Below are 17,812 nucleotides of genomic sequence, written 5' to 3' on the forward strand. Positions count from 1 at the left end.
CAAAACTCCACAACAAAATCAATAATACATTATTTCCAGAATACATTATCAGTTTTAAAGAATATATTCCAGCCCTGATTGGCTTGGCTAAGTGGATAGAGCTTCGGCCTGCGAACTGAAGGTCCCAGGTTCGATTCCAGTCAAGGGCATGTACCTTGGTTGAGGGCACATCCCCAGTAGGAGGTGTGCAGGAGACAGCTGATTGATGTTTCTCTCTCATTGATGTTTCTAACTCTCTATCCATCTCCTCTCCTTTCTGTAAAAAATCAATAAAATGTATATATTTTTAAAAAGTATATATTCCAGGGAACACTGGTAATAGCAATCACCTAAAAGTTCAATACTATTGAATATTTATATTTATAACAGAATGGCACCTACACTTTTTCTAGAACACTTGTATTAAATAATTTTTCTCTAGTTCCTAAATAAAAATAGTTTCTCAGAACAAAATGATTCAAAAAAATACAGAAAATCCAGGAGAAAAAATAAAAAAATTGACCTGAAAGATTACCACCAAAAGACACAACCCGTTAAAACTTTTGGCATACATCATCATGATCTTTTTTCACATGTTCATATTTTTAAAGATTAAAGATAGTTATAATCACACTACGATATTTCATATACTCCTTTTCCACATGGATAAATATATTTTAAACCAAACATATTATTAACCACTAGTGATTCACAAACCACACTCTTCATGCTCTGGAGCTTCTAAGGAGGTACCTCACAAGCCTGGGCCAACCTAGGCGCAATAGGGAGGTGCCTAGGACCTCTCATACTTTCAGTGGCCCACAAAAATGTTGAAAGCTAAGTTTCTTTTAAAATCAGAAGAACAATTACAATTTAATAATAAAACCAGCCTGGGTTATATTCATCTTGATTCTGAGATATCTTGAACTTTAGACAAATAAAAAACAGGTTTTTTCCTTCACGTTTTTTCAAAATGGCTATAACTTGTTTATTGGGAATCTATTTATTTTATACACTTTTAACTATATTTATAATACTATTTAATTGATTCCCTTGCTGTTCAAAACTAGACAATCATATCATCTGAGATTTCCCCTTTTCAAATAATTATTCCTAAATCTTTTCCTTATTCAATGCATTATCTGATGCAAAACAAGATAAAATAATGGTACTAACAAATCTTATCCCTATCCTTTTCCACTGTGCTCTATGCTTGGTGGAGAATGACCTATATGGACTATATCCAATAAAACACAGCCAAATTAGAGGCACTGGCAGAGACAAGAAGGCAGTAGGAGAAAAAGGTGGATTAATTCCTCTGGATCCCTCTCCACCAGGTCACCTTATGTTGGCAATTTCCCACTATTTCAACTTCTGTAGGGCTAGTCCCTCCTATAGCTACTAGTTCCCTCTCCAAGAACCAATTTTATTTCCTCCTGTTATGTCTTTTACATCCCTATAAGGTTATATTTTTAAGTTAGAAAAAAAATTATTTGCAGCTCCTCACGGGAAAAATGATAGGTTGCCTAATATTTGATATCAGCTTATATACATGTTTAAGTTTTAATATGTAGTAAATTTTATTTTTTAATATGTTTTCATTGATTTTTAGAGAGAGGAGGGGAGAGGAATAGAGAGACAGAAACATTTGTTGAGAGAGCAGATCATGGATTGACTACCTCCTGCACCCCGCTACTGGGGATCCAACCCCGCAACTAGGCATGTGCCCTGACAGAATAGGACCCGTGACCTTTGGGTCCTGGGTCAATGCTCAGCCGCTGGGCCATACCAGTTGGGCATAGATAGTAAATTATAAACAGAATATTCACAATAGCATTTCCTTCAAAATACTTTATAATAACTTTAGACTCCAGGTCTCTTTTTGACAGACTTACTTAGGAGAGTGTTTTAAAGTTATCAATTCAGTTAGGGGGTTTTGTTATTAATATCTATCTAGTTTTATCACTTTGTGGCCGAAGAATAAGACTAGCCCTGTTTTTTCTTTTGGGAAATTACATAAGTCTTCTTTTGGTAAAATATATGGTCAGTTGGATACCTGAAGTTTTACTTATGAAATTAACCATACTGATATTTATTTAAACCTCTATAATCTTAAGGACTCATCAGAATTTTAATATCATAATTTGTGGCCCAATATTTGGATTTTTACAGCTTTATCTCAGAACTTTCTTACAAAGCATAACTTGCCCTTTTGGACTCAGAACCCACCCACAGAGTAAGCAGCTGTACTGTTTGTTAATCATACTCCTTCCATCACTGTTAAATAATACTTCCTGTACTATAATCATGTGATATGAAAACAGCCTTTTGTTCTAAGGCTTGGGCTGAAACTAGGATGTTGACAAATGCTTAATCATATATCACCTTTTGTTCTCATCTCAAACCCCACATGCTTGGCCACTGAGTCAGCCAACTGTTAAAAGTACAGTTGCCCCCACCAATCAGAAAACAAATAATGTAAGTTTACAGTCTCATTTCCCCTAAGTAATCCATCTCTTTTATTGTCAGTTCCTTACAATTTTTGCTTTATAAACCTTGCTTTACCCAATCCATTTTGGAACATCTTTGGTTTATACTGAAGGCTACATTTCCTGGTTTGCAAATCATTATGTGAATAAACTCTCTTTTAATTTTTTAGAAAGTTTCTTCCCAACTTCTGTTTATATTTTATGTTTTTTGTTTACACAATCTGTCAATGATTAAGAGAGAGATTTTAAAATTTTCTCTAATAATTGGGAACATTTTCCCTTGAGGTGCTTTTTACCAGGCCAGCAAGGAATGGCAGTTGGGGGGGACCAAGTCAGCAGGGGATGGCAGTTGTGGGGACCAGGCCTGCAGGGGGAGAGCAGTTGGGGGGGATCAAGCCTGCAGGGGAGGGAAGTTGTGGGAGATCAGGCCAACAGGGAGGGCAGTTAGAGATGACCAGGTCAGCAGAGGAGGGCAGTTGTGGGAGACCAGGCCAGCAGGGGAGGGCAGTTGTGGGAGACCAGGCCAGAAGGGGAGGGCAGTTGGGGGGAACCAGGCTTGCAGGGGAGGGCAATTGGGGAAGACTAGGCAGGGGAAGGCAATTGGGGGAGGGGGAGCATGCCTACAGGGGAGGGCAGTTGGGGAGGACAAGGCCTGCAGGGGAGGACAGTCTGGGGGGACCCAGCCTGCAGGGGAGGGCAGTTGGGGGAACCAGGCCAGCAGGGGAGGGCAGTTGGGGGGGACCAGGCTTGCAGGGGAAGGCAGTTGGGAGCTGCAGTCCTGGATTGTGAGAGGGATGTCCAACCACTCGTTTAGGCCCATTTAGGCCTGGTCCCCGGACCTAAACGGGCAGTCAGACATCCCTCTCGGGGTCCCAGATTGGAGAGATGCAGGCTGGGCTGAGGGACACCCCCGCCCCCCTGCGCCATGCATGAATTTTGTGTACCAGGCCTCTAATATCTTAATAATGTAAAATTAAAAAAAAAAACTATGACAAATGTTCATTAATGATTTTATGTCTCATAAATGAAAAGTGATGATTTTTGTCTTATTCTGAGTCTCTTTGCTACAGGTATGTTTTCTGAATATAATTATAATGGTTTGTGGCCTATTACTGATGTATTTATTAGGTTAATATGTTGTCTCCTCCATTAAAATGTAAATTCTGTAAAGGGCAAGTCTTTATCTAACTCACTGAGATAGTCTAAGTGCCTAAAACAAAGTCTAGCACATAGTGCTCAACAAATATTTGATGAGTGAATGAAGTATGGGTCATACCATTTTAAATTGCACTACAGCACTGTTTCATGACATTCCTTCCTCTTATTGTTCCTTTTTTCATCAGTTTATTTTACCTCACTGTTGAATATTTTTTCTTTTCCCCTGAATCTATGTCTTCCACAATTAGCCAGAGCAAACACTAAACTTACTTCCCTGTCCAACAGAAAACATTTTACAAACATGACTTTTCTTGTGAATGTAATTACACTTTTATTAAGGATAGTTTTTTCATAAGTGCTATTCTAATTCTTCCATATCTATTTTTAAGCCTAGTATTTTCTCAAAAACAAATTGTGTAGTAAATCCTGCTTATTTCTCCTTTATATCAGGATGTGATTAGAATTATAATCTCACATCTAAAGTGCTGGCTAACAGAAGTTTTATTACTTTTCCAGTGCCCTAGGAGCTTGAGGAAAATAGAAAAGGGAGTGAATCCTTAGGGCCATGGATATTCCCCATATGAAACCTTCATCTGTGCTTGTTAAAGATGAACATCTTTCATATCTAATTTTTTCTCTGACTCAGCTTCTAATCCACACATGCACTGTGGTCATGTCCAGTTCTCAGCTTAGCACAACTGCCTACTAAAGTAGGATGGAACTTTGTTGCCTTATAAGAACTCTGCATCACAACTCAGTGGTTCTTGTTCACCCTTAGACCCTGAATGGTAATTACTTTTGAACCCTGATAAAGGAAGGTGTTCTAAAATCACAGGCTCTTGACTCAAACTTTTGATTTCAAATCCCAGCTTCACCACTTCTTTAGATGTGTGACCTGTTTGTTTCCTCATTCACAGAGTTAACAAAGTACTTACATCTCATTAGGTTATTGCACATTAACTGATTAATACCTTTTAAGTGCCTAGAATAGTGTCTGATACAGAAAAAGAGTTCAATAAATGTTAACACTTTTTTTTCCTTCTATTTGTCTTGGCTCTCACCTTTATGAATAAATGTGGAAATGTTAGGATATGTCAAGATTTCTTCTATTTACAGTGACAGCGCAGTGCTTTCTCATGAGGTTTGTAAATAAATGTTTCATATAGTCCTTCAATCTATTATTCTAACCTAATCGAGCAGAATCCTTTCCCCAATTTGTAATTCATATGTAATTTTTTCCATGTTCTTATATCTTTTGGTCTGTCAATTGCTTTAAAGAAGAGTGTAGCTACATACCTGTGCCTAAATATTTCTTGCTGAAAGCTCTGTGGAATTATTTATTTAGTTAAAAAAATAGACTTCTCATTGGTGTATCAAATAATTAATTTCAGGGGAGTCAGGAATAATTTTTCCTGTTTTTCAACATAGACATTAGTATATCCCAGAGTTTAAGAAATACTAATCTACAATACCACCTTATAAAGAATAAAAAGAAAGAACTCAATTACTTACGATGCTCCTGAATTCATAATGCAGCTCTTGGCTCCACAAACACAATTTCTCCCATCATCATGATTCATTCCAAGGTTATGACCCAACTCATGAGCAACAATAGATGCAAATGTCTCCACTGTGATTTGCCCAAACTGTCCAAACATAAGAAGGTATTACCTAGGTTTCTGAGCAATAGGATATGTTTTGTTTCTGAAATTATTTTTTCACAAAAGGAAACTTACCCTAATAATGTTAATAGTCTATATGATAAAACAAGCATCCAACATCAGTCCTTACACATTTCAGCTTAGTAAAAAACACGTGAGACTCAACACACTGATGAAATAGACCCTTTAAGCAATAGATCAAATACTTTAGCACCTATGGATTATTCATGGTGGTCTACAGGAAAACGAGTTCATGGTTCTAATTTAACTTTCTTAAGTGAAGTCTCTATTTCCTCATCCATAAAAAGTGAGGAGCTAATAAATATTAGGATACTTAATCCAGGCTCCAGAGAAACAACTCATCTATCACTTCTATATTATCCTTCATAATACCCAAAATATAGTTTTAAGGATGATGGAAGGAAGTATAGAGTCAAGAAATGCTTGACACTCTCTTAATGCAGATGGCCAAAGGTGAATATCAAGAACAAAAATGTACCACGTTGATCCCGCCTGCGTGGCTCCTTGAACACACTGTTCCCACAAATGCCATTCCTGCAGTCCCACCAAAACCTTTCTTCCTAAATAAAAAGAAAAGGTGAAAGTTATAACAAGTAACATTTTAAAGTCAGAATAGAATAAAGCCTTCTCTCTTTTATTATCAGAGAATAAGAATAATATTACAAATTTGTTTTTTAGAAAAATAAAGATAACAAACCAAAATTTTTCTACCTTCTAATGAAAAACCTCCCTAAAATGCATTAGATTTATTTATGCAAAAATTCTAATGAGAGACAGAGAACAAACTCAATGAACATATGCACACAGGAGGCTGCAAGGCAGGAAGCACAGGGAACAGTGAGGTCACAGTGGCCTCCATGTGGTTCATCACTTGTATCCCAGGACCTGTTCCATCTGCCTGGAATTCTCCTCACCCATTTTTTACCCCTAGTTCACTCCATCACCTCCTTCAGTTCTTTACTCAAATTATAATATCTTTTCACTGAGACCTTATTTTGCCATATTACCTAAATTTCAACTTTACTCCTCCAACATTTTTATTTTTCTACCTTACCATTTTTTATTTATCTAGTGCCCTAGTGCACAGATTCATGCACATTAAAATGAATTAATTAGAAGGTGGCCAGCGGGGCAGGACTGGGCAAGACAGACGGACTGGACATACCCTGGAGCCAACCCCATGAGGTCCCTCTCCAGCAGGCCACACCTGGGGCAGCGCTAAGCTCGAAGGGTATCTGCGGAGTGAGCAGGGTCCCTCCAGAAGGTGAGGTCCCTTGGCCTAGCCTGCAGAGATCAGGCTGAAACTGTCTCTCTGACATCCCCTGAGGGGTCCTGGATTGCAAGAGGGTGCTTCTCGGGTGATGCACCCCAGAATCGTGCTCCCTCCTCTCTGGTTCTGGGGTATATCACTTGAGAATCGCTGCTGTCAAGCCACCACAGCTCAGCAACTCCTACATTGAGCATCTGCCCCTGGTGGTCAGTGCACCTCATAGCTACTGGTCGGAGCTTCTGTCCCCTGGTGGTCACTGCACATAGTAACTACTTGTGGGACAGTCTGACAGTTGCTTAGCCTTTTATATATAGAGATATAGGTATTATATATACTTATTTATCTCATTTATGGCAAATCACCTCCACCAGAATATGAATTCCATGAGAGCAAGAAGTTTTGTCTGTTATGTTTACTGCTCTACCCCAGTGCCTATGGTATACACCTAATGCATATTTTTTAAATGAATAAATCCTTCTCTGGGGTATCTGACCAGCCAGGGTAACAGGACTTGAGATATTGACATAGGGGATTTCCAAGAAAAATTTTCAGCCAGATCACCACATAATGAACTCCAAAGTCTCCAAGCCCCCACTCATGTACTTAATGCTTCATAAAGGCTTTCAGTACCTCATTTTAACCACAAACAAAACACCAGAGATCATGAGACACTGGAAAATACCTCTAACACAACAGATGGAGGCCAAAAAGAGGGGAAAGACAGCGTGGTAGGCATACTTGGGCAAGGCACAGGAAGTATGCTTGATGCCTGGTCCTTTTGGTCTTGTGTGAACTGGATGGCATACTCACTGGGATGAGGATACTTGTAAGTGCAATTTTACTAAAAATTAATTAAAAAGTCAGGACCAATCTTTGTGATTACAGAACCATAAAAATCCATTTTGGCATTTTCAGTGCCTTGCTTTAAATTAACTCACATAACCAAAGAAAACAAAATAAAATCAAGAGAAGTTTCTCCTCTGGGGAAAAAAATATATATTTTTAAGTACCATCAACATTGAGGGAGGCAAAAAGTATTATATAAAATAGAACTTTTTCTTTTTTTGCAAAAAATCAGCCTATCAAGCCAGAAAACTTTTAAGGAGGATAAAATGTTTTAAATATTTTCAGTGAATGTTTTGCTGTAAGTTTTTGGAATGTACTTGTATTAAGTGATTTATATAAGTTTATGTTTTATTAAGGTAGAAAAGAAGAAAAAATTTTAAAATATATCAATAATATTTCAAAGAGAGTAAGAAAACTAATATATCCAGGAAATAAAAAACTGATTATGTAAAAAATATTCAGGGGAACAAAAAACATCTACTAAACATTAAAAATAAGATAGCCAGAAATTGAAAACTCAATAAAAAGCTTAAAAGTTAAATTTAAGACAATATCCCAAAAACGACAAAAATACAAAGAGAAGAAAGGAAACAAAAGATAATTCCTGAAACTATAGGATATCAGTTTCAAAACTGAAATTACCCACTAAGCACACAGCACATCAGTGATAAAAGACCTACACAAATGCCTATCATTAAGACAATTCCAACACCTGGGAATTAAGAGAAGATCCTATAAGTTTCTAGAGAAAAAGAAATTTTAAAAAGCCATATATACAGGATCAGAATGATTTAATGGCTCTCAACAGTCATATTAGAAGTCAAAAGAAGATTTCATGGTTCAAATTTTATATCCATCAAAATAATAAAAAGTTATTAAACAAACTACAAAGCACACCTCTAAAAGAATGAGTTACTCCAGAATTATCAAAGGTCAAAATGAGATAATTTTAAAAATATATGTATTTTTATTGATTTCAGAGAGGAAAGAAGAGGGATAGAAACATCAATGAGGAGAGAGAAACATTGATCAGTTGCCTTCTACAGGTCCCCTACTGGGGATCGAGCCTGCAACTCAGGTATGTGCCCTTGACCAGAATTGAATCGGGACCCTTCAGTCTGCAGTCCAATGCTCTATCTGCTGCACCAAACTGGATAGGGCAAGATAATTTTTTAAAAATCTGTTCTGAGACTATTAAATACATTTTCTCAGATGCAAGATGAAACTATGTTAAGGAACGTAAGAGACTTGGTTGGAAAGTTGTAAGGAGGACATTCTGATAAAAGGGAAGTGTGTGGAATGCTGTCTGCCTTGTTTACCGAAATTCCAACTGAGGGGCGTGCTGAAGGTGGTGCTTCTACTTATTCCTTGACCTTTCCAAACAAGCCTGTGCATTTGCAGACCCCTGGTATTTACTGGAATCCTTATGCTGAATCCCTGGAACCCCTTGCCTAGAGGACAATATAAACATGTGCCCCCCCCCACCCCAAGATTACTCACCCTACTGATTGTATCTAAAGACAAAAATTCCAATAAAAGCCTAAGGAGGCAGGCAACAGAGGCTGCTCTGGCTACTAAAGCCAGGGGCCCCTTAGCCCTCTCTTTGCACAATCAAACTGTGTTTGAGTAATATGTCCATCCATCATTCAGCGGCTGCTGGTCAGCCCCAGCAAGACTAGAATACATGCCATACCAAAAGGAGAGAGGAAACTAAACCCAAGAAAGAGGAAAGACATGGATTAAGATGACAGGAAACTGAATACAGAAGAGAGAGATTATTATACTATCACTTGGTCCTATTGTATGAAATTAAGTTTTCCTTATTTAAATAAATGATCAAAAACCTTAAGAAAAGAAAACAAACAGAAATTATTATTCTGACCATCTCATTAATAGAACGTTTTAAAAATCACTTAGACCTAGCCCTGGCCAGTGTGGCTCAGGTGGCTAGAGCATCATCTCCTAAACCAAAAGGTTGCAGGTTTAGTTCCAGTTTGGGGCACATATGTAAGGCAACCAATCAATGTTTTCTCTCACATTGATGTTTCTTTCTCTCTTTGCTCCTCTCCTCTCCTCTCCTCTCCTCTCTTCTCCTTTTTCCTCTAAAATCAATGAGCATTTCCTCAGATGACGATTTAAAAAGAAAAAATCACTTACAACCAAAACCTGTTTGGCTCAGTGGATAGAGCATCAGCCCAAGGATTGAAAGGTCCTGGGTTCGATTCTGGTCAAGGGCATGTACATTCGTTGCGGGCACATCCCCAGTAGGTGGTGCGCAAGAGGCAGCTGATCGATGATTCTCTCTCATTAATGTTTCTAACTCTCTATCCCTCTCTCTTCCTCTCTGTAAAAACTCAATAAAATATTTTTTTAAATCACTTACAGAATTAGCTGTGCACTGTCATGTCTCCGACGTGTTATAAGAAACTTTTCCCGCCATTGTACAAAGTTTCCCAACACATCACCAGCACCACCAATTGTGCTGATCAGGTTTCCATTTGTCCAAATCTCTAGTCCAACTAGCACAACTCGAATATTTAGCATAATATACATCTAGGAAGAAAACATAAATAAAAGTATAAAAATATATTAAATAGTATCTTTTAGCTTATAATGAAGTAACATAACTACTTAAATTAAAAACAGGACTCCTCACCCAGGCCAGGTGGCTCAGTTGGTTGGAGCATCGCTCCATGCACCAGAAAGTGCTGAGTTCAATTCCCAGGAAGAGAAGATACCTAGGTTTCAGGTTTGATCCCTATCGGGACACATACAGGAGGCAACCGAGTGATATTTCTCTCTCACATCAATGTTTTTCCCTTTTAAAAAAATATTCCCTTCAATATAATGAGATTCTACCCTCTCAAGGGTCTCAGTTTCCTTGTCTATAAAATAAAAATAAGTTCAAAATCCTTTTTATTTTCCATTCCAAAATCCTTCATACTCCGGAAGTTTTAAGTTTTGGATAAATTAATTCCAAAACTTCCACTAAACTAATGCAAACCTATTTATAGTCCACATTTATCTCAATTAATGGGAACATTCACACATTTCACTATAGAAACATCAATGCATTTGATTTACATTATGCTACCCCAAGATCCTGTGGGAAGTGTTATATAATACACTAGAGGCCTGGTGCATGAAATTCTGCAAGGGTGGGGTTGCTAGGCCTGGCTGGCAATCAGGACCGATCAGGTTCCCCATCTCCCCGCCTCCTCCTTCCCTTACCACCTGCACTCCGCCACTGCATGGTTCCCTGCCTCCCCACCTCCCCTACTCCTCCTTCCCTTGCCACCCACAGATCACAATAACACAATTATTCAATTCTGTTCTGGGACTGTGAAATGATTATGATAGCATAATTCCAATTGATTGAAAATGCAACTTACACTATCCAAGTAGTTTGCTAAACGAATCATCTCTTCTCTCACTGCAGTCTGATTTCTTCCCATCATGTCATACTGAAAAGCAAAAGAGGAAAAATATTATCACCAAAGTAATTGCAGAAAAAAATTCTATAATCTTTTAAAATGTAGATAAAAATCCAAATATTCCAGCATTTCAATTTAATAAATCTAAAAGATACATTTCAGTGATAAATAGAAATAAGAGGAAACAGGTACAATGTAAAATGAATAATGAAAACACTGAAGTCTTTATTTTCTCTATATTAGTACAACTTTAAAATGAATTTTCTTCTCAATATTTTTAGTCATTTTAATGAAAAAATATTTTCAAGCACTTCACAAAAGTAGAATTTGAAAATAATCAAAATAAATAAAGGAATAAAAACATTCTAAAGAATTTCCTGACTCCTTAAGCTAAAGACATTACCAATAAACCATTTCTAAACTAAATTAATGAGAGGTTAACCAATGTTCACAAGTTGAAACATTATCTGTAAATAAAATACAATAGATTAAATATCGCCCAGCCAGTGTTGCTCAGTGGTTGAGCATTGACCCATTAACCAGATCATGGTTCATTTCCCAATCTGGGCATATGCCAAGGTTGCAGGCTCAAGTCCCCAGAGAGGGGCATGCAGGAGGCAGCTAATCAATGATTCTTTCTCATCATTGATGTTTCTATCTCTCCCTCTTCCTTCCCCTCTCTGAAATCAATAAAAGCATCATTTTAAATAAATAAATCTAAATATTTTACCATTATTTTCATACAACCAACTTAATAAATAATGGGGAAATTTTTAAGAATGTATGCGTTTTGCTGTATGATAAAGGCATTAATATCAGAATATACCAGATCTTAACAGTTACTTTATCATGATTCTCCTAAAATAAAGAAAATAAATTTGAATATATTTGACAAAGTTTGATTAAAATTTAATCATTTTTTTGAACCATTATCTACCAGTATATAATATATTTAGAGAAAGTAATAAAGAAAATCATCTCATATCTTTACTTTGGTCACTGATCCAAACATTCTAGAGAAACATTTTACCCATTAGTTGGAACAACGTTCCTGCATGTTCAAAGTCCCTATTTTTTTTCCTTCTACCACTTGAGGGTAATGAACTTATAATGAGCTAATCTGAATATGTGTCTGTCTCTTAATAAATATGGCTGCTCTCCCAAACTATACACAATAATGGATTTTTAAAGCCATGCAACTTTTGAAACTATCTCTGTAGCTTACAAAAAAGCAATTGCCAATCATATAAAGTTTCTACAAACATCTTTTCCACACAAACAACAACGCTGGTAGCAAAAGTCAGACAAAATATTTCAAATAACCTATGTTAAATTATATGACAGCTATATCTAAATATGAAAATCCTATAAATGCTGGAATAGATCCAGTAGTTTTCTTAGTTAAGCACAATTCTTTCTTTGTATGAATACGGAAAATCCCTGGTATTATCCTGAACAGTAAAGAAAATAATAAAAGCTTAGATGAGCCACGCTCCTCTATTCCTTTCTAACACATGCCAGAAACTGGAAATTTCTACCTCTTAAAATAACATCTAGGATAGCTGAAATTCTAGACTGCAAAGCAAATTTATTAGGCAACAAAGCAATAACTGATTAACTGCTTACAGTCCTTTGCAGCGGTCGCCAACCGGTGGTCCGAAAGGTTGGCAACTGCTGTAAGTCATCTGAGAAGGTCTCAAGACTCTGACAAGCAGTACCGTTTTATTTAAGAAATTCAGTATGAGCAAATCACCCAAAGAACAGGAAAAAAAATCACTAGTAGAAAATGAAGTCAGAGGTAGTCCTATTTGCTATATTCAGCTTCTGGTAGTATTATGAATATTTAGTATCTTAAAGGGGAAAAGTCACTTTTTATTACATTTCAGAAAAAGCAATACAAATATATTATATTGTGTATTTCTTTCATGTGATGCTCACTTCTCATCTGCTTTTCCTGAAAAAGAAGAAAAACTGTCACCAATCCTACCCTTTCCTTGTCTACAACAATGAACAGCTCCACATAGCGGGTTTGTGGCAGCACAGCTCTTCTTCTCTGTCAAAAACACAAAACATCGTAAAGGTAAAAAATAAGTTATAAAGCTTGATGATTTCATAGGTATTGATCCTTCCCTAATCTCTAGTCAACTATTTCACATCTGCTCAAAACATCATTTAATTATTTTACATAACACATCCAAAAAAAAAAACAAAAAACAAATAACATGTGTGGGTTGTTTTTGGTTTTTTTTAATGACATCTGCTACCTTTACTGGATCTAAGAAGAATTCTATTTAAAGGTAATGTAAATTACATATGTTTACAAAGAAGAATTATTGATTTTCTAACACCAAAATTACACACCACACACACACATACACATACACTTTAATGAGAAATCCCATTACTATGTTGAGAATAAAAGAATATCCAGTGCAAAAGTGAGTAGCCTTTTAAAAGTTGCCACTTTTTTAAAAAATTACTTTTTATAAGTTTGCATAAATGCATGTAAAGAATATAATAAGCTGAAATTTTATTTCCCAATGGTCAAAGTTTAAAAGAATAGTACAGTAGTCAGAGGTGATGAAAATAATGTCATAAATTAGTATAAGTTCATGAAAATATACTAGAAGAAGCACATGCTTCTTCCATCATAGCAGCATCATTTCATAGATAAAGAACATCATTTCATAGATATTCCTAAAAACATTTCAACCTAAGAGACCCTTGTCAAGAGGAAGCCAGGGTATCCTAATGAAGACTCAAAACAGGGATAAAAGAGCCCCTGAAGTCATCTGAAATAATTAAGGTTCTAAAGCCCAACCTCTCTGTTTCTCCAACCTAGAGCTCAAGAATCACCATTCTAGTTTGTGTCAAAGATATCCAAACAAAAAATTCCACTGCTCTCTGAAAGACAGTGTAATGGATTACTATGCAGCACAGAGAAAAAGGAATACAATTATTGTTTAAGATTTAAGTCCAAGTTCCTAAAACTTACAGGAGCTCTACTGTATTCAATTTGGAGGCAGAACTGCATATTGTTCATATTATTATCCCCTAGTAACTGTCATAATGTCTGGCACATAGTTGGCAAAATCCAGCAATAATAAGTATTTGTTTAATGCATCAATACGTGATATTTTAAAACTTTAATCTGTGTCCATTGATAGCCAAATGGATAAAGATATGGGATATTACTCAGCCACATTGTATGTATATACATAAAATGAAATATTACTCGGCCATGAAAAGAATGAAATCTTGCCATTTGCTATGTATATACATACAATAGAATATTACTCAGCCATGAAAAGAAAGAAATCTTGCCATTTGCTACAACATGAATGGACCTAGAAGGCATTATGCTAAATAAAATAAGTCAAAGACAAACACTATATGATTTCATTTAGTTGTGGAATCTAAAAATCAAAAAATATGAACAAACAATATGGAAACCAAATCATAGACACAGACAACAAATTGATAATTGCCAGATGAGGGGATAGGGGAAGAATGGGTGAAAAAAGTCAAAGGGATTAAGAAGTACAAATTGGCCAAGACTGGTTTGGATCAATGGATAGAGCGTCGGCTTGGGGACCGAAAGGTCCCGGGTTCGATTCCGGTCAAGGGCATGTACTTTGGTTGCGGGCATATACCCAGTAGGGGTGTGCAAGAGGCAGCTGATTGATGACTCTCTCTTATCGATGTTTCTAGCTCTCTATATCTCTCCCTTTCTCTCTGTACAAAATCAATAAAATGTATTAAAAAAAAAAAAAAAGAAGAAGTACAAATTGCCCGGCCAGCGAGGTTCAGTGGCTGAGCATTGACCTATGAACCAGGAGGTCACAGTTTGATTCCCCATCAGGGCATATTACCAGGGTTTCAGGTTCAATCCTCAGTAGAGATGTGCAGGAGGCACCTGATCAATGATTCTCTCTCATCATTGATGTTTCTATCTCTCTCTTTCCCTCTCCCTTCCTCTCTGAAATCAATTAAAATATATTTTTTTAAAATAAGTACAAATTGCCAGTTATAAAAAATACAGCATAGAGAATATATGAATAATATTATAATCACTATGGATGGTGTTAGACGGGGATTAGGCTTATCAGGGTGATCACTTTGTAAGGCATAAAAATGTCTAATCGCTATGTTGAACACCTGAAACTAATATAGTATTATATGTCAACTATAATGAAAATTTTTAAAAACTTAAAAAAAATTTTTTTCAAAGCAATTATGCTTCATTTTTTATACAAAAATAACTTTTTGTATTAAGCTGCAAAACAAAACAAAAAATAACTTTAGTCTGCGCCATGAAGAAATATATTATTTCCTTACTCGAAGCAGCTGAGTGATACTGGGAGGCTCTTCCTCTTCATCCTGGGCTGTTTCTGCTTCTATATCCTTGTTGGAAACGCCACATTTCAGAGGCTCTTTGCGGATATCATCCATTCGATAAAAGATGTGCTCAAAATGAGAGCTGTTTTGCAGGGGTTCAATCCCATAACTCACGTTCTCTATGTGCAGCAATCCTCTAAGTGTTGTGTTACACACACACACAATTTTTAAGAATGAAGAAAAAAATACACAGGAAAGAAATCAGAAAACCTGAATTCAAGTCCTAGTTCTTAACATGTGTCAGAAAGAGTAGCATGGTATAAAGAGAACTATAAGTCTTTAGAGTCAAGCTGACCTACATTTAAAGCTAAAGGCTGTGATTTATTAGCATCACTTCCCAAAAGTTAACCTTGCAGCATGATTATTGTATAATGGAAGGCAATAAGGACAGTGACTAAAAGTGTGCGGTCTGGAGCCAGAGAACCAGAGTTTGAATGCCAAATGTTTCCTACTAACTGTGCGACTCTTGCAAGTTATTTAGCCTCCTCCTTTCTTTACATTCTACAGAGGGTTGTCCTGAAAACTAAATTATTTAATAAGTGCAAAATATTGAGAACATTGCCTGGCACTGTAACAGTATACAGTACTGGTAACTTCTGTATAAAGAATACAGTAACTTCTACAAGGGTTACTACTTAAATGGCAATAATCATAGCCATCTTACATAGTTGGTTTGAAAAGAAAAAGTAGTATTTATTAGTTCAATCATGCAACCAACCAACCAACCAACCAACCAACTAGTGGTGTACTGCCAGACCCTCAATAAATGTAATTTTAATGTTATTATCATTTCACTTGACATGTAATACAATTTCTCCAAACCTCAGTTTGCTCACCTAAACATGGAGGTAAGGAGCCCCTTTTCACAGTCATTATCAGACTTAAGAAAAAAAAAATGTAAGTGAAAATTTTATATAAACATAAAGTGCTACGTAAATTTAAGCATAGTATTTTAAGTGGCAAAAATTATTTAGTGGTCTCAAAAATAAGATATTTCTCTTTAAATATCAAAATCCATCAACTGTAATATTTCCCTAAATAAATATGCCAAGAACGATATCTGAAACATAACCCTAAAGATTTTTGACATTAAAATAAAACCTAATTTTGTTAATTCCCCCAAAATTTGAAAAGAGAGATAGGTGTACAGGGTAAGAAATAGAGAGGAAAAAGAATTAATAAATAAAATTCCTTACCTGAGTCCAAAACAGTCACTAAGAGCAATGGATGAATCATAAACTCCTTCCACATAGCCCCGATAATGACAATGGTCCTAAATGATAAACACTGTATTATCTTCAAATACTGTTATTTGTGAAAAATCATAATAGAAATTACAGAACTAACAAAATTATTTAAGGTCAGTAAACTAAAAATTGTATTTATATTATTGACATCTCATAATATCACATGGTATTCTTTAGACTATTTCAGATTATCTACTACCATCCTGCCTGTATACATATGTAGGGTGGTAGCAGAATTCTAAAGAAACTAAGTATAAATAGCTCTAACCCAATAACTGGTAAGCCTAGAAGCAAAAAAAGACAGTATGTCGTTTTTAACATCTTAACATTTGACATTAGTCAATCCAAGAAGCAATAGCAGGCAATTGACATCTAATACAGAAAAGGACCTTGTGGCAGGTTAATTATGTCAATGGGGGGGGGGGGGGAAGAGAGAAAAAAAAGAAGGAAAAGAAAAGTTCAGTGTGGCCGAAACCGGTTTGGCAGTGGATAGAGCGTTGGTCTGCGGACTGAAAGGTCCCAGGTTCGATTCCGGTCAAGGACATGTACATTGGTTGCGGGCACATCCCCAATGGGGAGTGTGCAGGAGGCAGCTAGTTGATGTATCTCTCTCATCGATGTTTCTAACTCTCTATCCCTCTCCCTTCCTCCCTGTGAAAAATCAATAAAATATATTTTTAAAAAAAGCTCAGTATGTAGCAAAAAAAAAAGAGATTTTGATCAAATTATTTGTTTCTTCCTGTAGATATATTGATTATATTTTATTAGTTATACATTCAGCCATCTTTAAAAACTAAAGACCCTTTATCATTAATTTTGAGCAAGAAGTTGACCAGTGAAAATATAAGCATACTACTTATTGATATTAGATTTTAGTACACGCATAAAACAATAACAAAGCGTTAAAAAAAAAAAGCCAAAGCTGTGGGTAAGGAGACGTAGCCCTACCAGACATTGAGACATATCACAAAGCCTTAATAATTAAAACAGCATGCTACTGGTGGTGCATTAATTGAGAGACCAACCAGTAGAACAGAATATAAAATCTCAAAATATTTCAAAGTACATATACAACTTTTATGATAAAAGTGGCATCTCACTGTGGCAGGTATACTTTTAATAAATGTACTTTATAATGGTTAGACCTTTATAAATGATAAAATTAGATTCATGCCTCACAGCATATATAAGAGTAAGCTCCAAACAGATCAAGAATCCCAATGTAATAAATGAAACCACACAAGATCTAAATGAACAATAGGTGAATTCCTCTTTAACCTGGGTGTAGAGAAAGGGTTTCTAGCTATCA

General features: G+C 36.1%; 1 protein-coding gene across 5 annotated transcripts in view; it reads right to left on the reverse strand.

Moving 5' to 3' along the window:
• Positions 1-17,812, reverse strand: part of ADAM9 (ADAM metallopeptidase domain 9) — a 98,304-nt gene that overhangs the window by 57,537 nt on the left and 22,955 nt on the right. For 4 of the 5 annotated variants that reach the window (XR_006742999.1, XR_006743000.1, XM_036455200.2 and 1 more), the window contains exons 5-11: positions 16,453-16,529; positions 15,197-15,392; positions 12,846-12,911; positions 10,817-10,888; positions 9,808-9,977; positions 5,787-5,868; positions 5,139-5,272 (exon numbers count right to left, since the gene is read on the reverse strand). Coding sequence is in view for 3 of the 5 variants with exons in the window: in XM_036455200.2 (XP_036311093.1) it covers positions 5,139-5,272; positions 5,787-5,868; positions 9,808-9,977; positions 10,817-10,888; positions 12,846-12,911; positions 15,197-15,392; positions 16,453-16,529 (797 nt within the window). In the remaining 2 variants the exon portion in view is untranslated. The remainder of the gene's footprint in view (positions 1-5,138; positions 5,273-5,786; positions 5,869-9,807; positions 9,978-10,816; positions 10,889-12,845; positions 12,912-15,196; positions 15,393-16,452; positions 16,530-17,812) is intronic. The other variant, XM_036455202.2, reaches the window with a different exon arrangement.

This window comes from Pipistrellus kuhlii, unplaced genomic scaffold (assembly GCF_014108245.1).
Source record: "Pipistrellus kuhlii isolate mPipKuh1 unplaced genomic scaffold, mPipKuh1.p scaffold_m20_p_3, whole genome shotgun sequence".
In the NCBI taxonomy this organism is placed as follows: Eukaryota; Metazoa; Chordata; class Mammalia; order Chiroptera; family Vespertilionidae; genus Pipistrellus; species Pipistrellus kuhlii.